Raw genomic sequence first — 26878 nt, 5'->3', positions numbered from 1 at the left:
CTGATCCACACCAGTATTGTGACAGGGGAAGCTTGAATTTAGACTAGTCACTAAGAATTGTGTGATCTAAGCAACAAGATTGACTGTCCTTCTATAGCCTTGGTTCTAATGTATGAAATGTGTTCTGATCTGTTCTTCAGATAGCATCATATCTGATATCACAAATGGGCCAGGCCTCTTTCTTTATCAGTATATTAGGATTTCATTACTGTAAATTAAAAGCAAGTCTTTTATTCAGGAAAAATCACATAAAACTATATGAACTTAGATTAATTGAAAACAGTCACAAGATGAAGTATTCTCTTGATGGTCATAGATTTCACTACTGCCACAAATAAACCAATAGCTTTCAAAAAAAAGATAATTAAGGAGGAAAATGCCAAGCAAGACAATATTTGCACTTATAACAGCAAGAGACTTTCAGAAACGTTTAAAAACATGCAAAAGCTAAAGCTATATATCACCATCATATTTCCTAAGAAGTGTTAAAATTTCCTCAGAAACCTCTTTCCTAGCATTTAATCCCGTTATAAAATCAAGATGACTAAAATCAGAAATAATCTTATGGTATGTGAGGTTGGAGATTTTGGGTACCAAATTTGCAACATCTTCTGGGTCAGACAAAAAATCTTTTAAACCACTAAACATGGCAGTTGGAACCTTCATGTCTTCCACATTGTATACAGGAGGAGTAGTCTGACGGAAAAATGACAAAGAGCAATGTGTTAATAAAAAACTTAACAAATTCAACAAAACATTAACAAAAATAACAAACATTTTATGGCTCATTCTCATCTGTGACAGAATGAGAATGACACACTTATTATATCCATAGTAATCATTGATCTCAGCGTTTCTCAGGTAAAAAGCAATCTTATTTATATATATTTGCTTACTTTAGTTTTGTCACAGCTACTGTCTATGTAGTCTATGCTGCTTTCTTGCCAGAATCCTCCCCTCTCAGTATCCTGAATCCTGAGGTTATTGCTATGATCCATCCCCCTATTATAGTGATCTGTCATCCAAACTTGATATCATACAAGTCCCAAGTTCTCTGAATCTAGATCTATACATGTGAAATGACTCTATCAATAAGTGTCTGATAAATCCCACATAATTTTGTGAGATCCACATGATGTGTTAGGCAGAATATTGTAACAGTATCACTATACACAAAATAATGCTATACATTTTGATTCCTCTCAAAGTTCTGTGTAGTCCCTCTTCCAAAGAAAAATGAAATATTCCAAAGACTTATTTAAAATCAAGGTTTAGATTTCTTAGACCATATACCTTTTGTAAGGGCCATATCATTAAATCTGGGAGAAGAGACTTACCTGATTGTAGTGTTGCATATTCAGAGATGGACTTCCCCAATCATAAGCCTGAAATACACCACTTCTAATTGCCTAAAATACAGAGGAAACATACCATTAATTACAAAAACTTATGATAGAATCAACATTTATTGAGTTCTGTTGTCTCGTTTTACAGTAATGACACATTGGCCCAGATAAATCCAGTACATTTTCTATCTTAATGATAGTAGTGTAATGATTAATCAATGGCTACCAAATTTAAGTCCTAGAGACTTACACATTTTATGAGTAAGTATAAGAAGGACCTTGAAAATATTTTTATTTTTATAACACCTCAAACAAAATATATTTTACAACCATTTTAATAATACTTAAACCGTATCAATTAATATGTATGTGACAGCAAGAAAAGTCGATAAGAAGCTGAAAAATATCATTCATGAATGATAAAAGTTTAGTTAATAATGTAGTGATGTATCATTTTATGCTATATTTAGTTTTAGTAGTATGTAGCCAATCTCATCTTATAATTGTTTAATTATCTAATGTGTTTAACTATAAGAATTTAAATCAATGTGTAGAAGAAGAATAAAATGTATAATCTCACATTAGTACTTGTAAAAGTTACTTTACTACTCTCTAATTCAAATGAATTCAAACTATACTTCAGAGTAATTTAGTTGCTCCTTGGATTAATATTTTATGTAGTAAAATTTGTACCCTTCATATATAGTTTCATTTACATAATTGTTCTTTAATTTTACACAATACAAGAGTTTTCAGAAAATGTTAAGGTAGTGTTATGCTGAATATTATTTATATCTAAAATTAGAAAAACTTAAGCGAATATAATGATCAGGAGTAAATAACAGAAACCATTGTTAAGGGAGTTGCAGTATCCAGAATAGAATTTTGTCAACAAAGTAATTTAAAGCAAAATATCTCAGGATGTAAAGCATTCTAATTTATTGATAATGGGATAATAAAAATTTTCATACCATTAAGACACATAACATGCAATGTATAGAATTATGTGATAGATCTTTGAACAAAATTGAAAAACAAAACAAAACAAAACAAAACAAAACAAAGAAACATAAAACCTTCTAAGATGACTTGCTCCCTGTTTAGGTAGCAGTTTACCTCTTGTCAAATAACATGAGTAGAATCACCTGGTTCTATCCACAATTTTTTGGTTGACACATAGGAGAATATGTAGGTATACAAGTTATCACAATTTACTCATAGACCTCAAGGGTACTTAGATTTTCATCTACAATCAGTTCTGGAAAATTATTTAGTAAAGTTGATGCTACTTGGATATCTAATGCATGTACATAGATTTGCTGATTGGAATAGAAAGTCATTCTCTTTTAGGATAAAATGACCATTCTGCTTTTTTGACATTTTATTTATTTATTTATTTTACAAAGGTTTTATGCACCAGTAAGTCCCTGTAAACTAACACTTGGGAATTGAATACCCTTATCACAAAGACAACTGGAGAAAGATTTTTTGAAACTTACAAAGGAGGAGAGTCTCAAAATTAAAAGGAAGAAAAGAGACATATTTTTACCTGACCATAATGTATAAGAATTTGAACTGATGATTCTGCTAGACTGTGTGTTATGTACACATCAATACGGCTCTAGGAGAAAATAAGATACAACGTACATTTGTCAGCATTTAATTTCCTTCCACAGAAACAATTTCTTTCAAAAGAGTGAGGCTGTATTACTTCCATATAAAAAGAACAGTGGTTTTTGCAAAGGACCCACATTCAATTCTGAGCACTTTTATGGAGGCTCACAGACACCGAAAGCTCCAGTTCATGGGCATTCTACGACCCCTATGTGCATCAGAATGTGAACAAACATGAATACAAGTAAAACACTCACACACACAAAGTAAAAGATAAAAGCTATTTATGCCCAGTTTATAATGAAAGTCTTGATTTTGACTGCAATAAGGAATCTACATATTATTGTTACAATAAGAAAGGTTTTCATTTTTAATTTTTTTGAGATACAAATACAATTACATCATTTTTACTTTCTCTGCTCTCCAATGTTACCACTTATACTCCTTTACATTCTCTAAAATTTTGAACTATAAAGTATTTTTTAAAATTGTTACACATTCCTAATATGTAAATACAACCTTCACAAGCATATAATATTACTTGCATGTTTATGATTTCAGGGCTCACCACTGAGTTTTGTTAAGTAGAAATAGTACTCACACCAAAAGTATAGTGTGAGCTTCTCACAAGAGTTGACTCTAATATTTTTTTAACAGTACATACATATTTTGTATGTTTTGCTGTTATGTTATTCAAAGGATGTGATTTGCTATGAAGGTAGAAGATTTCGAAAAGCTTAGATGTTAGAAAATCTAATCATTTACTTCTCATGTATTAAAGAATTTTTTGTTAATAGAATCCATATTGTATGTGGTAGACTACATGGACCTATCCTTAATTTTAGAGGACAAGTGCTGAGATGGGGGTCAGTTACTTGATGAATGACAGCAGATGCATTCACTGAACCGAGTAGAAGAAAAGATGAAAGTCATCCATCCTGATACTCAGCTCTTTACTCATAACTGGTGGACAACAGATCTGTGCTCTCATGGTGAGAACTTGGAAAGCAAGTGTGCAAAGCAAACCTTGATTTTCGTAAGTACCAGACTAAATGTCTTAAATGAAAAACAAAAACAAACAAACAAAATGAATTAAAATTAATTTACCAGATACAGTTTTTATCTTAGCAACACACACACACACACACACACACATATACACACACACGATGAATTTGAAAGAAAACAACGCCTACCGTATTTAATTGCTCTGGAGAATATCCAGTCAGTGAGCCCAGTACAGTAGCGCATCCAGCATCAACCAATGTAATATCGCACACATGTGGAGACAGCCTACTGAAAACTTCGGTAGGGAAGAATTCTTTTTCACCAAAAAAAATCTGAAATTGATAAACGTGAAGAGTGAGAAAGTATTTTGTCTGATAGAAGCATGATGTTTATAGGAAGTGAGACATAAGACTAAACTACTGTGTGCTGCTGAAAGATGGATTGGCTTGGATCATTATTCACTACATGCTTGGATGAAGTGTGCTAGATTTATTTTTAATCCGTTGAAATTGAATGAAAAATTCTGAGAATCCTGAACATCATGGGGTGGCAACAATTTTTCTGTTTCTTTATTGTGGAGGGCTTACTCAGGGTTAATGCCTGGTGGACCTATTAAAGTAAACTCTGTATAGAAATGACTATATTTTGAAGTATGCTTAGCATAAAATGAAAACTTGTCCACAGAAAAAACTTGCAAATGAGCAAACCAGAACAAACACTGAAAACTCTGTCAGTGGTGGTATACAGATTAACTGAATGTCTTACATTTACACAAGAGGTTACAATTCTTTCACAGAAGAGGCCCCTGTAATGCTACACCATAGATGAACTAACAATATTTACACCAACTGAGATAGCCAAGACAGGGGACCCCAAAGCACATGATTCCATCTAGGTGAAATGACTAAGATCAACAGCCTTAGTAGACACACTGGTGATTCGAGATGCTGGGGGGAAGGAGACATCGGCAGCTTCATGTAGAAATGATGTCAGATATTGAAACACACACACAAAATACATACAAAACAGGAGTTCTCAAAGAGCACATATTAGGCTGTGAGAGAGTGTAACATGAAAAAATATGACTCTAACTAGCTGAGTGTTAATGTTGCACAGCTGTTACCCAAAGATAATTCCCAGCTTTTTAATTTTTTAAACAAAGGAGATTTCGAAAAGTCCAAGGCAGCTGAAGTTTCCATCCCAGGAGAAGGAAGTAAAATTCAAAGATCTTTATAGAGTCTTCTCTATGTTTCAGCTCTCTGTGAACTGCACATGTAGTTGAGAAGACAAACTCAAGGCGAGGGAATGGAACTAGAAAGATTCATGAGTACTGAAGGTTTGAGATAAGACTGTGTCTAAGCAGCACAGTAATCAAATATTTATCAATGATTAGACTGTAAGTAGCCTAGAGTGCAAAATTAGATTTCTGGAACCTTATATTCTGGCACTCTATATTTACTAGTAGAATAATATGGGAATACTTTGTGGTAATAAAGCCAGTGACACAAATACAATAGGGCTATGGATTTTTGACAAATTATATCTTTACCAATTTAAAAATGAATAAGTAGTTTGCCTCTGTTTGAAGACAGTTATAGAAAACTCGAAAACTAGGTTTAAAAAAAAAACTACATTAGGAAATATTCCAAAACATTATCTGGTACAAAATGATCATCCCTAAAATTATGTACATACATAGAAGCAACACTGAATGAACTTAGTATGTCCATGTATGTGTAATGGTGATACTCAAAGAGACAGTCATGAATTTCCAAGGGAAGGGGCACAGAGGAAGAGAATAGGAAGGAATGGGAATGATGTCGATATAGTTCTAATGTATAAAATTGTCAAAAATAAAATATAAATTAATATGAAGAAGAATAAATATTAAAAATATATAGATAAAAGAAAAATACATCCATCCTAAGGAAAGTGCATTGAACAAAGTGCAGGCTGCCAAACTTTGAGGTGAGACTTTCTGCGGCCATCAAAGGAGGAGGTGTGGGTGAATGAGCCGCAGACTGTACTGGTAGATCTCTTCCTTAGCAAACTTGTTTGGAAAAGTGTAAGTTTACCACCACTTTGACTTCATCACAAACCTTGAAAGCCGTTGGAGTGAAATAAGCTGGAAGACGCCCAGAACCTTTGACATATTTAACAGTATGTACTGGAGCTATTAAAATGCTGAGTTTAATCTTTTCAGCCAGTTCTTGATTTGTTGCAAATGCCCCCAGAGCTGAAAGAAGTAATACATATGAATATAAACATGTATTATGTAGTTGCTCTTCCCCCTCCTTAATATTTTCTGCATAGATATGTTTTTTTCCACAGGGATTATGTTTGCTTTTCGCAGACATTTACACTGGTTTCCTGAAGATTTCTCTTAATTTACTCATCTCTTCAATTTGCATCTCCCTCTACCCCTTACTGTGAATGATGCTGTTTATGACTTACCATTAGGGGAAGAAAAACAGTCTGGAAGAGGGAAAATACTCAGCTCTTTGAGAGATCTCTCTAGTAATTTCTGGGATTCTGTTACTTTGGCCTTTTCCTTTCTGGGCTGTTATACTTAGTTTAGTTTGTGTTGTATTCTCACCAATGGAAGCTCATTTACATTTATTAAAGACTTACAGATGGACTTAGAGTTTTTTGACTGCTGGCTCACCTATTTGGGACTGACCGTAATTAAGGATCCACTCAGCACTCTTAAATAATAAAATATTCTCTGATTATTGGAAGCGAAACCTATGCAAAGCATCACACATTGATTTTAACTATCTCTAGATTTTTAATGATCTACCTTCACATGTCCTCCCTGTAGCATCTCCAGCCCACTCGTGAAGGTGAACACCTATATACCAATCTACTTATCTATCTACAATCATTCTGTCTGTCACATTATAAACTGGACAAATGGATACATTAGTTAGAAATATCTTCCTTGACGATATGTCCTTAGTCACATTTGTCCTTTGAAAATATATTCTTTGTACAAACCCATACAATATCAATCTGTGTGAGAGCTGAATGAGACAGTGGAGACAGATTCATAGAGCATTTTCTAAGAAAATGGACACTCCAGTTTTCAATATGTATAATGCCATTTGAGAAAGAACACTCATGCGAGTGCACACACACACACACACACACACACACACACACCACACCACACAATTATTAGTCTCATAACTTCTAGGTATAGAGAACCCTAGGAATACTTCACATTATTACTTAATTTAAATATTTTATGCAATAGATACTGTGATTTCAACATTTTACATTTTAAAGCAGGCTACAGTTGTTATCATCTGTCAGAGCTTCTCTGTGTTTTACAAAGTGGTGTAAATTATATGTATATATTTGTTCTTCAGCATACAACTTCAACATTGTTCTTTCTTGCATACCGATTAGGGTTCCTTGAGAATGGCCAGTATAGTAAATCTGCTTTTGTCCTGTTTTCTCCAGAATGAACTTAATGATGGATGGAACGTCATATTTTATCATCTCATCATAACTGCAAGAAAACAGAATGGAGAAAAAGTGATTAATTACTAACCAATATGTAAATAATTTCTGTTTTAAGTGATGTCTCTATGTGATCTATGTGAAAGGTAACATGGTTCACAAAGTGTTGGCAATTATCAATTACTATCCATTTGTTCACTATGTTGCCACCTTATGATCACCATTTCTTTGTGATTACAAATTTCCCATGACATTTGTCCACAGTTATTTACATTGCACAGAATTGAGATAGCTTTGCTATGTGCCTAGTGAATGAACTGTTACTTAATTCAAAGCACTTTTGCTTTAGAGCCAATTTTCTAAAAATTCTAGGTTCTTCATATGAGCATTATATGATTTAGGATTGGGAAGTAGGTTGCAAAATCTATGCCAAGGTCCCATGGGAGAGAGAGAGAGAGAGAGAGAGAGAGAGAGAGAGAGAGAGAGAGAGAGAGAGAGAGAGAGAGAGAGAGAGAGAGAGAGAGAGAGAAAGGGGGAGGGGGAGGGGGAGGGGGAGGGGGAGGGAGAGGGAGAGGGAGAGGGAGAGGGAGAGGGAGAGGGAGAGGGAGAGGGAGAGGGAGAGGGAGAGGGAGAGGGAGAGGGAGAGGGAGAGGGAGAGGGAGTGAGAGAGATTGCTAGAGGTATAAAGATGAATACGTAAAGGAGTCGATTAAACAAATTAATGAGATAATATTCTACTACTCTGTGATATAAAGTAGTCATATGTACAATTAACTTTCTCTCTTCTCACATACTTGTCAGTTTTTCCTCTAGCAAATTACCAACAGTATCAGCTGAGGAGGCAGTTCATTGGAAAGCAATTGAGTAGTGAGTCTGATCCACAGGACCCACCTTAAAAATAAAAAAAGTCAGGTATGATGTTGACTACCTGAAATACCAGCACAGGAGAAGAAATAAATAATTTGGATGAGCACTCAGCCTACCCTACTTAGAGATTCCAAAATCAGACAGACAAATTGTGTTTAAAGGATGACACTTGAAATTGTGCTGATTCTCACATGAATACCTATTCATGAACATACATGATTCATACACAAAATCATGTACACACACAAAAATCGGAATACACGCTTAAAGAAAAAGTAATTGAGAATGGTTGTAGGCAAATGTCTGTTTTCCAAATCATTTAAAAAAATATATCAACTTTACTTCAATAAAACAATTTTATACAGACATCGGTGAGCCTTTTGATAAGACTCAGTGAGTAAAGGCATTTGTTACCAAGCTAGTTGTACTGACTTTATCCCCAGGACCAACGTGGATAAAGTATATAGCAAATTTTTTTAAGTTGTTTCTTGGTCTCTCTAAGCAAACTGAAGCATTTACACACACACACACACACACACACACACACACACACACACACACACTGCATAGTTTTAAAATTAACTGGATTGACTAGTAGACTAATATTTCAAGAAGACTATAATGACAATTTTATTATAATTATTAGGTATAGTAATCATAATACAAAGGTCCAAACTATATTACCCAAATCATTCTTCTAAAATCATTCTAAGTGAAATGCCTTCAATTCAGACCCACAAAATTATTTAACCATTAAACTATTTGACATTCTTTTAACACAAAAGTAGATATCACAGGGAATTGTTCCCTACCTAAAAGCCCAGAATTCTTTAGAATCTGGGTTGAGCGTCACATGTTTCTTTGCCCAGGTACTTCCTCTGTTGTTTCCCAACCACACATCATACCCAGCATCTGCTAGGATGAAGGCCAGGCTGTTGTCAGGAGGATTGGAAACCCATACACCAGCAGTTGAAAACAAGCCGGGGAGACAAAGTACTACCATCTTTGGGGCTGCAAAACCAATCATGAACATGCTTTACTCCCTGACATTGTAAGCAAGAAAATCAAATACTCATAATGGAACCAAAAGATTGTAAAACTAGCAGACTTCATTTCATTTATGTAGGTTAGTCAATCAATATGGAACTGCACACACAAAAAAGAGTTGTTTCTATAGGATTTTGATCTCCTTCCTACCACACCCTCATCAACCATAAATTTTCTTATATCAGTTAATCTTTTAGATTTTATAGTTTGTAGTTATTTAAAAGGAATGGTTCATACCTTCGAAAATCCAAGAGGCAAATGTACAAAAATACTAATTGTTAAACATCTAAAGATTAATATGCAGTTTCTTTTAAAAAAATCACTGGACTCTAAGAACATCAAGGGCTTCTAGGTGGATATGAGGAATGAACCAAGTCATATGTATTACCATCTGGAATATAAACTATGAATACTCACAACAGGTAACAAAGGGATCTCCCAGATGCAGTGTGCTTGAAAATTATTTAGGGGCTCAGCTATTTCTGTAGAAGCACCTCCTTGTCCTCACAGTGACCAATGAAAGCTAGGTTCCTTTAAGCCCCTGTGGTAGTCATGGGTGCCAGAGATCTCTGCTCTTTTGAAGTCACTCATTTTGAAAGTACCTTTTTAGTAATTCATTGCCTCAAGGTGCTGATGGCTTCAGTACGTATCTCACTCAGATCTTACCTGAACTATTAGCATTGTTCTTCCCATGAGGAATTCGGTTAAGTGGAAGAATGTAACCATCATCAGTCACAACCTCATATTCTTCGCTTGGATATTCCCAGTGTTTAATAATCTGACTCTACAAGAGAAAACACACAATAATGATTTTCATGAATCCTTTTTTATACTTACTCATTTCTCATGAACCTCAAAATATAATTATTTCTTCTTGGTATTATGTCATCATTCTGGTCACTGTTCAGATTGTAAGAAAGGCAGCCATTTAGCAAGGTTCAAGTAAACTCACAGAGATAAAGCAGATGTGTTTAATTTTATTACTGATAAGAATAGCTTAGAACTTGTAGATAGATCTACCTGAACACCCAGCTACACCACTCTTGGGCATATACCCTAAAGATGCCCGAGCATGCCAGAAGGGCACGTGTTACACTATGTTCATAGCAGCCTTAATTAAGATAGCCAACAGTTGGAAACAACCCAGATGTCTCACAAATGGAAGAATGGATACAGAGAATTTATACAATGGAATACTACTCAGCTATAAACAGGACATCATGAGTTTTTCAAGCAAATTAGGGAATTTCATCTTGAGTAGGTAACTCAGATCCAAAAAGACATGCGTGGTATACACTCACTAATATGTGGATATTAGCCAAAAAGTATAGAATACCCAGGACATAACACAGAGGACTCAAGAAGGTTAACAAGCTGAAGGACACAAATGGGGAGGAAAGCAGTTTTGGGGGCAGATGGAGGGAGGGGGCTGGGAGGGAGAGGAGACAGAAAAGTGAGGAGCGGAACATGATCAAGTATGGGGGGGGGTGAACAGGACTAAAGCCCTGAGGACCAACAGAAAGAGTGGAAACAGGCAACCTTGGGAGGTGGGGCAGACCTTCCAGAATGTAGCAAAGACCTGGGAGGTGAGAGACTCTCAGAACTCAAAAGGAGGGACCTTATATGAAGTCCTACAGTGGGGAGTGGGAACTTGTAGAATCCACCTCTAATGGCAGGACAAGTGGAGGAATGGGGTTGCCACCGCACAGTCAAAAGCTCTGACTCAAAATTGTTCCTGCCTGAAGGAACTGCAGGGACAAAAATAGAGAAAAACATGAGAGAAATGAGATTCAGTGACTGGCCCAGATTGGGATCCAGCTCAAGCTGAGGCCAGGGAATCTGACACTGTTACTGATGCTGCGGTGTGCTTGCAGACAAGAACCTAGAATGGCTGCTTTCTGAGAAGCCCAACAAGCAGCTGAAAGAGTCAGGTGCAGGTACCAGAACCCAACTAATATACTGGACAGAAGCCGGGGACCTCTGTGGTTGAATTAGGAAAAAGTTGAGAGAAGCTGAGGAGGAGGGTGGGCCCCATGTAAAGAGCAGAAGCCTCAACTGATCTTACCGCTGAGATCTCTCCAACACTGAGACACCAACCGGGCAGCATATGCCAGCTGTATGAGGCCTCCAACACAGATACAGCCGAGGTTTTCCTGGTCTGGCCTCAATGAGAGAGGATGTACCTAACTCTCCGGAGACTTGAGGCTCTAGGAGGTTGGGAGTTCTGGTGGGATGGGGTAGGACTGAGGGCATCCTTTTGGAGATGAGGCTGGGGGAGGAGGTATGGAATGGGGAGCGGTTGGGTGGGGCAAACGAGGATGAGGATGAAGCCAGGGCTATAAAAAATAATTAAAGAATTTAAAAATAAATTAAAAATGAATAGCTTACAACATTCATGTTAGATTCAGGATTCTTGTTTTGTCCAATTAAACAAAATATTTTTCCAAGCACATGGATAAGGCACATTGTTCTCAGCAGCCACAGCATTTTAAACCTGCAGAGAAGTAGTTATTTTCATGAAGGAGCAAAAGGCATGGTACTATGTGTCTCAGTTTATTGCATATATTTTATGTCCATATGCAGCCTTCCTTCACTGAAAATTTTCATATTATATAATAAGAATCTTAGATGAAATAAAAAAATTTAAAATAAATACAGCAGAAAACTATGGGACAAAGAACAGCTTAGATATAATTAAAAGTCAGTTTAGATATAATTAAAATCGACAATATGTTTTATAAAATCTGCTTGTTTCTTAGCTGTTCCTAAAAACAAAATAATCTTAATTAATTTGCTGATAAAACCTCACTGATGCCTATTTGAGGTTTACCCTAAAAGACTAAGATTAGTATACAATTTATTGGTTAATGATTTAAAGAAATTACTTAATTTTACATTTGATTTGACAAGCATCCAAGCCTTCAGTTTTTTTGCATCAGAATGAGGATAGGAAGAAAGGTTAAAAAAATGATAGCAGAGACGAATGAAAAACCAGGTGAATGGATTCCCATATGTTGAAGATATGTATTACAAGGAATCCTTTCTATACACCATAACTTTCCTGCCTTCTTTCATAACTATGTATAGCACATGTATTCCACTACTGTTCTTTGAATTTCTAAAATATGTGCTTAAAAAAATCGTGAGACAAACATCTCTTTCCCATCCCCTCTCTAAGCCTAATTTTAAAGTGCCAATTGAGAACAAAGTTTTAATAATCATAAATTTGTCAGTTTAGGTGAACCCACTAGATAGCCTCCCTTTTCCTGTTCCAAGCACAGGATATGGCTTCTTGTTTTTCTTTTATTTCACTTTATTTTATTATTCAATTCCCTAATATCAAGATACCGAGCAAGGTAAAAAAAAGAGATATGTATTAAACAAATAGTCTTAGTAATAAAATCAGCATTGTAAATGTCAACCTTCATGGTGTGCTCTCTCTCTAAATACCATCTAAATAATGTCTAAATAACATCTAGCTGTTTTACTACTGAGCCTAAACTAATACAATTAATAGAGTATCATACTTACTGTTCCCAAATATAATTAATTTGATATCTTGTAGTCCAAATAAAATTCTAATTCTCTCTTTTTTCCCCATCCTGCTCACTATAAATATAGCATGAATGTATTTTTTGGATGACCTTTTACAGAAATGGACAGTGCCTACTTTAACCATGAACTTGGATGCTTGTCAAATCAAATGTCAAATGTTGCAAAGCTCTCACAACTGGCATGGTTTCTTAGCTCTGGGCTCATCACCTGTCAATACCCTCCTCCACAACTGCAACCTTAGTATGAATACTGAAGATTTCTTTAGATTTTAAGCTGGACAACCACTCACCAGGCTGTATTTTCCTCAAAATAGTAATTATAACCATATTTCCTTACTGAATAATTTGAAATCTGAGTACAGAATGAATCAAGTAATAGATGGCGATTGTAAACAATGCCACTTTAAAGACATTTTCCCCTGTAACTCACTTAAGAGCAACATGTGTATAAACTTGGGAGATGATATCTTCAGAACATAAAAATGACAAAGCATGAGTAGCAAGGATGTTTTAAAACATTCAGAAATTTCTAACCCCATATTCCCAGGGGGGAAAAACCCTCACATATTGATAATAGGGAATGCATATGGTACTACTTGAATGTGACTTGTGTCCCAGGGTCTATTGCTGGGAGGTTGCTGTTCAGAGTTACAGTGCAAACACTGTGGAACCTTTTGGAAATGGGGCCTTGTTGGAATTATTATGTCAGGAGGACCTCATCATTAAATGGATCCATGCTGTATCTCAGAAGTAGGTTAGGTATGGGTGGAAGTGATGATTCCAAAGGACATTTTGTTATAAAAAAAAAAAAAAAAAAAGCAAAAAGGACATCTGGCTTGTCTCTATCACTTGATTCCGAGATGTCTCTGGGACCCCTTCTCCACACACTTCTTACTGTACTATGTTGCCTGGCATTTTGCAGCCTCCAGAACTGAGCACCCACCATTTTTCTAAAATCTACAGAAGACTGAACCACATGGATTCATTTTACAATGCATCCACTGTCTGGTGTTTTCTTTCAGACTCAGAAATTGGGCAAGATCATTGTTCAAATCTATTCTAAATATATATTCTTTCTTACAGTAAATATCTTAAGTACAACTACAGCCACTTGTAAACTACATGTGGCAACCAATGGTTTATGAAAGTATTATATAAAAATTTAAATAAAATATATTGTCTCACAAGATAGTTCTACTATTATTAACATTTCTGTGTTACCTTAAAGCTCTTTCAATAGGAGCATCTCTGTAAGTTCGTTTCACAGGTTATCACTTGGTGCATTCTCTCTGAGTTTTTAATCTCTGCAATTAGAACCTTTAATCTCTTGCTCATAGCCATTGACTTTGAAATTTCTGGTTTGTACAAACTACTTCTTCCTGGAATATCATTCTTCATAAGATTCTCTTCCTTCTTTGTTTGTGCTTTCTATTTTGAAGCTACCTTTTCATTGGTATATTCACCAACTGTTAACCAGAGTATAGATTTACAGTTGGTCTAATCCAATGTTGTTGTTTAATTTAATTAAAAGTTTTTACAATGTAAAGCATTCTACCTTATTTGTGAAGTGGTATATATATATATATATATATATATATATATATATATATATTCTATGATATGTAGCTTTATATGGCTCTATTTTCTCTTTCATTTTCTTTAGTACTTCCCTACTATATAGGAAAAGTACCGGATGAAAAGGGACCCCAATGCTTGCAAAACAGAAACCCAAAAGTAGAGTAGTGAAAACTAGTATGAATGGATATTTGATCACAGTGGAAATATACTATTTCTTTTATTAATTCCTTCAGGGGACTACGGTGAAAATAATGGCCCAACCTCTTAATTACCTGGAGGGATTAATTGTGAGAGCTGGGAAATGTATTTCTCTGGTAAACATGGTATCAATAAATTCTCGGGTTATAAATGGAATTATTATCACAATTGATCCCACTTCTGCTTAGGTAACTGTCATCTCTGCCTTTGGTCTATCCTCTTTATACATATATTGTTAGTAATCTGGCCAGGTGATGAGTTAATCATGGGCAAAATTTATCTCACTTCTAAGATTGCTTTTCTGCTTTTTTCAGAAGTAAATATTGAATCCATCCCATGTCACAGAGAAACTGATAGTAATGGATTATTCTACTCTCAATATTTCATGTTTAATTTAAAGTGTTTCAGCAAACAGTAAAGTCCAATGAAACATAAAATGCAGTTGGCTGAACTAAATATATCTTAACAGTAGTATGGAGAAATATTTGAGGACAAAAAGTAGTGGTGATAATGGTAGCTCATGGCATACCCAGGAGGTAAAGAAAGGAGGATCACTCTGGTTCATTGGGGGCTTCACCACTCAGTGAGTTCATGGGTAACTATGGACATGTCCACTCATTACTGCATATAGGCTGTAGAAGATCTAAGACCCACACTTTACGGGGATAGAGGGCTCATAGGATATATTGTTAAACTCATCCTTTCTCAAGAGTGTTTTCTAATAGATTTTTTTTCCAATAGAATTTGACCACATCTATATCACTTTGTGTACACACACACACACACACACACACACACACACACACACACTACCCTAATGAGGAACAAAAGATCTTCTGTGGGACTATACATCATCAGAAGTGATGCCACAGTTTGGTATGACTGAGATATGATTGGGAGAAAGAGGGAAACACAGAGTAAAGATATCAAGCTCCCAATGTACTTTCAGCCAGGGTCAGGCATGGTCAATGCCATGCTCTTGGCTAACTTAGTTAAGTGTGACTAAAGGCAATGAGTGTCACAGGACAATGGTGCTACACTTATCACAACTGAGAAATATGGATTGATACATTTAAGACTTAAACTTATCCAACTGCAAAGTTTAGTGTCTTCAGAGCCTTATGTAGGGTCCAGAACTCATAATTCTTCTGCCTTAACTTCCTGAATACTGAGATGACAAGTTGCATCACTAGCTCGATTGCTTTAATTTTTAATGCCACTCTTAAATGGAATTAATTTATTTAGTGTTGAAGTGTATTTAATATATCCAGGTATGCCTAGGTGATCAAAATGAGCTTAATGGGTGCATGAAAGAGAGACTTCTATGTTTTCCTCTAAAGTTGGAGAGGTCACTGTGTAGCATGGATGACACTGGAGCTGAGAATGTCCAACCTCACTTTGCTAGTTTATTTTATTGATATGAAACTATAGTATGGCACATGAAGAGAGTTATGTGACAAGACAGCCTTGTATGGCCTTAGTGAGAGCATTTCTTGTAAAACTTGTTGCCTCAGAGAAGATGGATACTGGTAGAGGTAAGTGCGGGAATACCCTCTCAAGGTGGAACAGAGGAGGGGATTGGATGAAGAACTCAGAGAGTGGGGACCAAGAGGAAGAGAAATTTCTGGAATATAAATAAATGAAATAATTTAGTAAAAAAGAGGGAAACAATACAATGAGATTCTGTTAAGAATTTAAGTAGCACAATATCACTCATTCTAATAGGCAGGATATCTTAGTTCTATTTTTTAAAATAACTAAATAGAATTTCAATGTTAAGTAAGTTTGTTGTCAGGAAACTATTTTTCATGTAAGCAGAAAAAAATAAAAACAACAAGAATGTGCTTTCCTTTTTCCTGCAAAAAAAAAATCCCACAGAACTCCTCTTTTGAGAAGACTTAATGTCTCCTGCCTCCTTAATGCTCCGAGTATTACTGCAGAGAGTTGCGCTTCTCCTCCTGGTTATTCTAAGAGGCAGGCAGAGCAGCGCTGCTGCAGGGGCAGGTTCTCTGCATTCCTGATAAATGTTCTCATTTTCACTACTTCTTACTTTTCATATTTGGCTTTTTCTTTTTCTTTTTTTTTTTTTTCGAGACAGGGTCTCTCTGTGTGGCCAAACTCAGAAATTCACCTGCCTCTGCCTCTGAAGTTCTGGGATTAAAGGAGTGTGCCAACATTTTGAACAATTATTATTATTAAAAAACTTTATTCAAGATGTTAAGATTTTCAAGAGTTAACATCTGCCTATGAATTTTTCTTTTTATATGATGTAGTAGATGGGTGATTTTCAACTAAAGGAACAAATTTCTTCAATGAAATGTTAATATCTGGGTCTGGAGAGATGGCTATGCAGTTAAGAATTCTTCAAAAGGACATGAGTTTGGTTCCCATTATTCTCACTGTGGATCCCAAACACTCATGTTTCAGATCCAGAGTATCAAAAACCTTCTTCTGGAATTAGTGAGCACCATGAATCCATAAAACACACATACAAATATGTAGGCAAAATATTAAGGCACGTATGATAAAAACAAGTATTTAATATATTAATAAAGTATGTGGTTCTCATATAGTATGTGTAGCTATTCATTAAGGCTTATGTGGACAAGTTTATTAGTATTCCAGCATATTTTAAAACAATTTTAATGGAATAAAAATAGTAACATTTATTTTAAGCCAGTGAAATATAGAAAATAATAATTCATGTGTACAAAAACTAAAGATATTCTTATTATCGACATACAATAAGAAGGACTGAAGGAAATGAGAAAAAAGAGAGAGAGCAAATTTCATACTTTATTAATTGATAAAAGAAAATCGATGAAAAGTACATAAAAGAAATTTAAGCTTCTTGTCACATCTCTATCCCTGCTTATTTATTTACACTAGAAAAAAATATTTTATGTATTTCTTTAATCCACTTTACCCAATATGTCACTTAAACATTGATTGCTATATATCTTATATCATTTTCTATAAAATGATTTTCAACACAAGTGTGATTTTCCTATAGCACATCTCAGCTTGGCCTTGTCACATTTTGATGAGTCAGTATCCACAAAAGATTATTTTCTATCAAAATCAACAAATTTTCAAAAGGGAGGGGAGGATGTGGTATTTGAGATTTTCTGATTCTATTTTTTTTTTTTTTTGCTAGCTCTGAATAACAGGACATGCAGTGAGACACGTGTATTTATGTCATATGTATCTATGGAGGAAGACACATGATATTAAATAACCATGGTACATTTCCAACTCCCAAAGTAAATATTGATTTTGGGGTGACATGGTACACAAGTAAGTTCGAAGTTGATGCAATTGGTGTTCTTTAACGTCAATTGTATTGTTTTTCCACCAGCTAGAGCTCACATTTCTCCAGTTGAATAACTTGCTCATTTCACACTCCTTCTGCCAACTTGAAAGAGACTAATGCGTATAATTTTCTTAAATATGCATCCTAAAAATTTAAATCCATATATCAACATCAAAAATTTAGTATTATCAAAATTGCTAACCAATTCAAAACATGCTGGTCAGTTCCTCAGTAAGACTGCCTAGTAGGCTTTCACTGAATGTCATGTTGAAAGCAAAGGCAATAACCTCCTTACACTGTAATAACCTTGCTTTATCCCGTATTCAACTAAGTCCAACATAAAGAACTAGATTGTTCTTAAGGATAAGTTCATGGCTATTATGAACAAAATATTATGTCAATGAAACAGTTGCCAATACCATTTCTGAAAAGTATTGTTACTTATTTGGTTTTTTAATGAAATAAAATATTTCAAATCATAAAAACATAGTTCTATTTCTGTCCACTACTAATTTAATATGTTCAAAATACTGAATATTGAAATGTGCATATTCTTTTATGTATGTACAATGTGAGATGACTTTGAAATAGGTAAAAACCTTAAGTGTTTTCCATAGAGAGAAAATATTTTCTCCATCACTACTGAAAGGATCACTATAAACTTTGTAAGTTCTTATCTACGCAAAGTTTTTTAACGTCATTTCTACATATTTTAAATACACACATTTTAATGATATAAACAACAAGATATTATTTCAATATAATACAAGTAACTATATCACCTAAAATTATGTCTTTGTTATACAAATTGTCATTTAAGGGAGATAGTAAGGTTTACATGTTGAAATAGAAGTGTTCAATTCAATAGAGTGGTAAACAGATAACTGGAATATTCCTCAACTGTATGCAATTGTCTTTAGTCTCAGCAATCTTTCACATGTCCATAAAGAAGACACAGGGGTAAAGTGTCATCCTCAGACATTGCTCTGTTCACTAATTTCGATGATGGTGAATAAGTCAGGTGAGGAGCATTCACAGAAAGCTAATAAAAGTTTATATCTGAAGGGATCATTGAGAAATTGCTTCGGATAATGTTTTCCTGTTTGTGTTATACATGTTCAGCGAGCTCTGTAAAATACATGGGGATCTCAGTTCTAATGAATTTGGAGTGAAATTCGTCCCTTCCATTGTTCCACAACCACCTCCACCACTACCAATCAAATAAAATGCCTTTCTTTTTTTTTTAAATATGGAATTATTCCACTGCAACTCCTCTTTTTTGAGAGTCTTTTTAACATCTCTCTACTCAAATATACCATATGTATTAACCTACCATAATTTTTTTCCTGATGCTCATCATTATTGTTGTTGTTGTTTAATCTATTTTAAAGTCTAGTAATTATCCCCCTCTTAGTCTGCCCACCTAGATTACCTCATCTCATTCCCTTCACCTTCCCCTACTGTCTCCAAGATGGTTTTCCCCCAAACTCCACCAGACCTCCCCACTCCTCGCGGCCTCAAGTCTGTCCAGGGTTAGGTGCATCTTCTCTTACTGAGGCCAGACCAGGCAGTCCTCTGCTGTCTTTGTGTCCAGAGCCTCATATCAGTAGTGTGTGCTGCCTGGTTGGTGGTTATGAAATACAGATCCTTAGTCTCCTGATGTTCTTTATAGGCAGTGAAAAATGAACTGGGAAGAGATTCTGTTTTTTTCCATGATGAGAGCTAGTTGTCTCTAACATCATTGCTGTTTAGCTTTTTACTTTCCTTCAGTTACATGAAAATATAAATACAAAAGTAAATAGTTTGCAGTGCTCAGAATACATATAAAATGACTTAATAACTCGGATCATAAAAATGAATTTCGGTGACTAGATCTAAAAAGGTATTAATCACAGTATCAACTGTGCAAGAAAGGGTTCTCATATTGTGTATTTTGTAATTGAGAAATGTTTACCCAAATAAGTTTATTTGATACTGTCATGGAATAGTTAAATGAGCTAAAATTTGAGAACAATGAAAAATTAATATTGTTAAAAATTGAGGATCTTCCTTCTGGGCCCAGCGGAGGCTGCTAAGGGCTCCAGAGTGCTCTCCATTCTGCAAGACCTCAGGATCACGGGTGAGTGGAATGCAACATCAGCTTCAAGAATCTCGGAGGGTCTTGTGCCAGCAGGAACAGGGACAAAGGAATCCTGCCCAAGCAGAGGCTGGGATGTTCCCGTTGGGCCACCCCTGCCATCTTCCTTCTGAGTGCAGCAGAGGCCACTCACTAAGGGCTCCAGAGTGCTCTACACACCTCAGAACTTCGGGATGACCTCAGGATCATGGGTGAGTGGAACACAACATCAGCTCCAAAGAATCTCGGAGGGTCTTGTGCCTGCAGGAACAAAGACAAAGGAACCCCGCCCAACAGAGGCTGTGATCCATTCAGCTGGGGCCAGCCCCACCATCTTCTGCATGAACCTGGCCCAGGGCATCTAGGGCACCAAAGGACTCTCCACTCCACAGGACCCCTAGCACATCCAGGACCTCCTGATCATCTGAGAGCACTTGGGCGATAGAAACAACAGAGTTTCTTGGTCAGGGTCCCCTCAGGCCTTCATCCTCAGCCAGGAGGCAGAGCTGAGGCCCAGACCCCTGGGCACATTCCTTGTAAGAGGAGAGTTGGCCTACAGGGAGGGTTCTGACCCCAGAACTCAAGAGGTGGATCAGAGCTCCAGACTGCTAGACACCTGCCCTGCAAGAGGAGAGCCTACCTGCAGAGAGTTCTCTGACCACTGGGACTCAGGTGAGAGTTGGGATTCCAGGAGTGCTGACAGAGACAAACAGAATCCCAGGAGGATCAAGCTCTAACCAGAGACAGCTTGATCATTAACACCAGAGACTTCCAGATGGCTAAAGGCAAACATAAGAATCTTACTAAAAGAAGCCAAGAACACTGGGCATCACGAGAACCCAGTATGCCAATCACAAGGAGTCCTGGATACCCCAACACACCCTAAAAGCAAGACGCAGATTTAAAATCAAATCTCATGATGGTGGTAGAAGATTTAAAGAAGGGCATTAATAACTCACTTAAAGAAATACAGGAGAACAGTGCTAAAGAGGTAGAAGCCCTTAAAGAGGAAGCACAAAAATCCCTCAAGGAATTACAGGAGAATACTGCTAAACAGGTAGAAGAAAGACAAAAATCCCTTAAAGAATTACAGGAAAACACAACCAAACAGGCGATGGAATTGAACAAAACTATCCAAGATCTAAAAATGGAAGTAGAAACTATGAAGAAAACCCAAAGGGAGACAACTCTGGAGATAGAAACCCTAGGAAAGAAATCAGGAACCATAGATGTGAGCATCAACGACAGAATACAAGAGATGGAGAGAGAATCTCAGGTGCAGAAGATTCCATAGGGAACATGGACACAACAATCAAAGAAAATGCAAAATGCAAAAAGATCCTAACTCAAAACATCCAGGAAATCCAGGACAAAATGAGAAGACCAAACCTACAAATAATAGGAGTAGATGAGAGTGAAGATTTTCAACTTGAAGGGCCAGCAAATATCTTCAACAAAATTATAGAACTTCCCATACCTAAACAAAGAGATGCCCATGAACATACCAGTAGCATACAGAACTCCAAATAGACTGGACCAGAAAAGAAATTCCTCCCGACACATAAAAATCAGAACAACAAATGCACTAAATAAAGAGAGAATATTAAAAGCAGTAAGGGAAAAGGGTCAAGTAATATATAAAGGCAGGCCTGTTAGAATTACTCCAGACTTCTCACCAGAGACAATGAAAGCCAGATAATTCTGGACAGATGTTATACAGACAATAAGAGAACAGAAATGCCAGCCCAGGTTACTATACCCAGAAAAACTGGCAATTACCATAGATGGAGAAACCAAAGTACTCCATGACAAAACCAAATTCACAAAATATCTTTCCACGAATCCAGCCCTTCAAAGGATAATAATGGGAAAACACCAACACAAAGATGGAAATTACACCTTAGAAAAAGCAAGAAAGTAATCCTTTAACAAACAGAATACAGCCACAAGAACAGATTCCCAACTTTAAGAAGAAAAATGACAGGAAGCAACAATTACTTTTCTTTGATTTCTCTTAACGTCAATGGACTCAATTTCCCAATAAAAAGACATAGACTAAAAGACTGGCTACACAATCAGGACCCAAATTTTTGCTGTTCACAAGAAAACCACCTCAGGGATAAAGACAGACACTACCTCAGAGTGAAAGGCTGGAAAACAATTTTTCCAAGCAAATGGTCTAAAGAAACAAGCTGGAGTAGCCATTCTAATATCAAATAAAATCGACTTCCAACCCAAAGTTATCAAAAAAGACAAGGAGGGGCACTTCATACTCATCAAAGGTAAAATCTTCCAAGAGGAACTCTCAATTCTGAATATCTATGCTCCAAATGCAAGGGCAGCCACATTCATTAAAGAAACTTTAGTAAAGCTCAAAGCACACATTTTACCTCACACAATAAATAGTGGGAGACTTCAACACCCCACTCTCACCAATAGACAGATCCTGGAAACAGAAACTAAACAGAGACACAGGGACACTAACAGAAGTTATGAAACAAATGGATTTAACAGATATCTACAGAACATTTTATCCTAAAACAAAAATAATACCTTCTTCTCAGCACCTCATGGTACCTCCTCCAAAATTGACCATATAATTGGTCATAAAACAAGCCTCAACAGATACAAAAATATTGAAATTATCCCATGCATCCTATCAGATCACCACTGACTATGGCTGATCTTCAATAACAACATAAATAATGGAAAGCCAACATTCACGTGGAAACTGAACAACACTCTTTTCAATGATACCTTGGTCAAGAAAGAAATACACAAAGAAATTTAAGACTTTTTAGAGTTTACTGAAAATGAAGCCACAACATACCCAAACTTATGGGACACAATGAAGGCAGCCCTAAGAGGAAAACTCATAGCTCTGAATGCCTCCAAAAGAAACTAGAGAAAGCATACACTAAAAGTCTGACAGCACACCAAGAAGCTATAGAAGAAAAGGAAGAAAATTCACCCAAGAGGAGTAGATGGCAGGAAGTAATCAAACTTAGGGGTGAAATCTACCAAGTGGAAAGAAGAAGAACTATACAAAGAATCAACCAAACCAGGAGCTGGCTCTTTGAGAAAAATCAACATGATAGATAAACACTTAGCCAGACAAACAAGAGGGCACAGGAAGAGTATCCTAATTAACAAAATCAGAAATGAAAAAGTGAGACATAACAACAGATCCTGAAGACATCCAAAGCATCATCAGGCTACTCAACAAAACTGGAAAACCTGGATGAAATAGACAAATTCCTAGACCGATACCAGGTACCAAAGTTAAATCAGGATCAGATTAACAATCTAAACAGTCCCATTTCCCCCAAAGAAATAGAAACAGTCATTAATTGTCTCCCAATCAAAAAAAGCCCAGGACCAGATGAGTTTAGAGCAGAGTTCTATCAGACCTTCAAAGAAGACCTAAATCCAACTCTTCTCAAACTATTTCACAAAATAGAAACAGGAGGTACTCACACAATTCATTCTATGAAGCCACAATTACTCTGACACCTAAACCACATAAAGATCCAACAAAAAAGAGAACTTCAGACCAATTTCCCTTATGAATATTGATGCAAAAATACTCAATAAAATCCTTGCAAACTGAATCCAAGAACACATCAAAACAATCATCCATCATGACCAAGTAGGCTTCATCCTAGGGATGCAGGGATGGTTTAATATACAGAAATCCATCAACATAATCCACTATATAAACAAACTCAAAGACAAAAATCACATGATCATCTCATTAGATGCTGAGAAAGCATTTGACAAATTCCAGCACTCATTCCTGATAAAAGTCATGATAAGATCAAGAATTCAAGGCCCATACCTAAACATAACAAAAGCAATATACAGCAAACCAGTAACCAACATCAAAGTAAATGGAGAGAAGCTGGAAGCAATTCCACTAAAATCAGGGACTAGACAAGGCTGCCCACATTCTCCCTATCTAGTCAGTATAGTACTTGAAATCCTGGCCAGAGCAATTCGACAACAAAAGGTGATCAAGGGGATACAAATTGGAAAGGAAAAAGTCATATCACTGGATCACTATCCGGAGACTGCCCCACTTGGGGGTCTATCCCATAATCAGCCAGCGAACACAGACACTATTGCATATGCCAGCAAGATTTTGCTGAAAGGACCCTGTATATAGCTGTCTCCTGTGAGGCTTTGCCAGTGCCTGGTGAATATAGAAGCGGGTGCTCAAAGTCTCTATAGAATGGAACACAGGGCCACCAATGGAGGAGCTAGAGAAAGTACCCAAGGAGTTGAAGGGGTCTGTAACCCTATAGGTGGAACAACAATATGAACTAATCAGTACCCCCAGAACTCATGTCTCTAGCTGCATATGTAGCTGAAGATAGCCTAGTTGGCCATCATTGGGAAGAGAGGTCCCTTGGTCTAGCAAACTTTATATGCCCCAGTACAGGGGTATGCAGGGCCAAGAAGCAGGAGTGAGTGGGTAGGTGAGCAGGGTGGGGGGAGGGTATAGGGGACTGTTGGGATAGCATTTGAAATGCAATTGCAGAAAATATCTAATAAAAATTAAGGAAGGACAAAAATCAGAAACATGGTCAACAAAACTAGAAATGCATAATCACACACATGGTAAATACTGTGGAGTTCTAGGAAGGTAATCACAAGGAACAGGCAGGAGCAGATGAATTTTGAAAAACAAATCTAGAACAGAAATAAAGAAAAGGTCAGTTAAGGGACCTAATAAGTTTCAATTCATGTTATAATTATGTTATATTACATAGAAATTATATATGTATGTTTTAGTACAAGTATATTAGTTTGAAATCTATTCATGGTTAGTTTAAGCTAGTGTTTCTTTTTTGTAGTCCTTAAGTAGTATTGTTTGTAATATTGTCAGCATGGTATACAAACTTTTCTAGGTATTTTATGATGTTTTCTTAGATTCAAGTTTTTGTGGTTATTTTTAAAGGTCTACACCCAAATTCATGGTGAATTTTATATGCATTGTAATATATTAAAATTTAGGATATACACAGGTCAATTAGATCATGAGAGTTCTGCCACCTTGAATTGAATTTTCCTATTATGAATTAATGAATGGATTGGTCACATTTGGACAATAAACTCCTGCTGGCTTGTGTCTCCAACATGTACGTCTTTTACCAAGAAATCTGTCTTTCCTTAGAACCTGAAAAGAACTATTACCATCTGGGGACCTGCAGGTGTCTAGCAGCATAAAAATGATTCTACTCCCAGAACATCAAAACAGTAGCCAAACAACAACAACAACAGCAACAGCAACAGCAGCAGCAGCAGCAACAACAACAACACTATAAATATCTCTGCTCATTTGTCTGTCTTTCTCTCTCATTCTTGCTGTATATTTCTCTCTCTCTCTCTCTCTCTCTCTCTCTCTCTCTCTCTCTCTCTCTCTTTCTGTAACAATCATTAATAAATTAGAGGTTATGTATTTGAAAAATACAAAACAGTGTTATGTGGGTGGGTTTGGAGGTTGAAAGGGAAAGTAGGGAGTGATATATTTTATTATAAAAATATAGAAAGTAAACAGAAAATAAAACTATATAATAACCTGAATTCCCTATATATTTTAGTGCCTTGTACAGACACAGGAAATTATGGTCCTTTCACTATCTGTAAAGAGAGCACTTGAAATGTAACTCACTGGAGTTTTTCAGCCGAAGAGACAATTGCTTTCCAGATGTTCTCCCTAGGCTTTTCTCTGAAGATAGAATTAAAGAGCAGATTCAGGTTTGTAGAGTAATCCTTCTCAAACATCAGTGAACCTACAACCCACCAGTATCGATTCACACATGCCAACAGCACTTTCTGAGTGAGGTCAAGAGCTGAAAGCTTCTATCAGCTTGATGAGCAGTCTTTTCTTTCTCCCCTATTCTCACCCAAGCCAAAAACAGCTTTCTAGAGCTCAGCAGTGAACTCAAATAATGTGTTTTCAACACTACAGAGCTCTTACTTGTGGTTTTATTCCTGTATTAGCCTTGAACACAGAAACGTTGGAGATGAAAAATTTTGTAATAATAAACATCAAGATTTTCTGATAAGCTCAGAGGATATTTGCCAGGCCACCCATAAACAAGACATAGTGAAGGATACATTCAGTATTAGTCACCTGTAGATTCAGGTAGATATGTCCATGAGACCTCTCTCCAAATGTGGGGATGATTTTTTAAGCTTGTTGAATGATTCTATGTTTGACTTAAGAAGATTTTCACATTGGTAGGTTTGATTTTATTCCTCTATTTTGTTTGTTTCATGCTTAAACTGGTAATGGCTCTGGCTATTATTTCTTCAATACCGTCATTAGACAGCTCATCTTTGTTGCCCTAAGGAACCAGTGGTTCTATTCTATGATGATATAAATCCAGGGCAACCAAAATCAAATGACTATAGAGTAAGGTCTCAACATCTATAAAATAATTCTATTACTCAAACACTGTAACAAAGTCATTAGTGGAGAATTCTGGAGGTTGCCTAGTGTCTTCCTGTATAATATATTTCCATTCCCTCTACATGCTCTTGCTAACTAAATTTCCTGAGTACAAATCCATATCAACTGTCTTAGAAACACAAGGGATTTAAAAATATTCCAGTTAATAAACTATGGTGATGTTTGTATAATGAAAATGAAAAAAATGTTTAAATGGTATCCACATGAAGAACAATCCATCTCCCTGCAAGTCATGTATCTAGAAAACCATTTTGCAGTTTGTCTAATTTTAAGTTTGTATCATTCCTATGTGTT

General features: G+C 36.2%; 1 protein-coding gene across 1 annotated transcript; it reads right to left on the bottom strand.

Annotated features, from left to right (window-relative positions):
- Window positions 1-453: 453 nt before the first annotated feature.
- LOC110287944 (tear acid lipase-like protein) lies at window positions 454-11834 on the bottom strand. Its single transcript, XM_021154429.1, has 9 exons — window positions 11736-11834; window positions 10014-10131; window positions 9113-9311; window positions 7373-7482; window positions 6068-6204; window positions 4157-4300; window positions 2896-2967; window positions 1338-1409; window positions 454-696 (listed from the first exon to the last, which is right to left on the bottom strand). The coding sequence occupies exons 1-9, from the start codon at window positions 11832-11834 to the stop codon at window positions 454-456; spliced, it is 1194 nt and encodes a 397-aa protein (XP_021010088.1).
- Window positions 11835-26878: the final 15044 nt, after the last annotated feature.

The sequence above is a fragment of the Mus caroli genome, unplaced genomic scaffold (assembly GCF_978045245.1).
Source record: "Mus caroli unplaced genomic scaffold, Mus_caroli_1 scaffold_20, whole genome shotgun sequence".
Lineage (NCBI taxonomy): Eukaryota > Metazoa > Chordata > Mammalia > Rodentia > Muridae > Mus > Mus caroli.
Note: the sequence above shows the minus strand (reverse complement) of the source record. Positions and strands in the feature narration are given on the sequence as shown.

Bases quoted from the DNA above. Each gene is read 5' to 3' on its own strand.
- LOC110287944 (XM_021154429.1), bottom strand. From the start codon at position 11,834: ATGCTGTGGCTGCTGAGAACAATGTGCCTTATCCATGTGCTTGGAAAA. The intron at 10,132-11,735 runs GTAAGCTATTCA...TTTCTCTTGTAG, and splicing joins CTGAATCTAACATGAATGTT to AGTCAGATTATTAAACACTG. The intron at 6,205-7,372 runs GTATGCAAGAAA...TACTTCTTTCAG, and splicing joins TTCTCAAGGAACCCTAATCG to CTCTGGGGGCATTTGCAACA.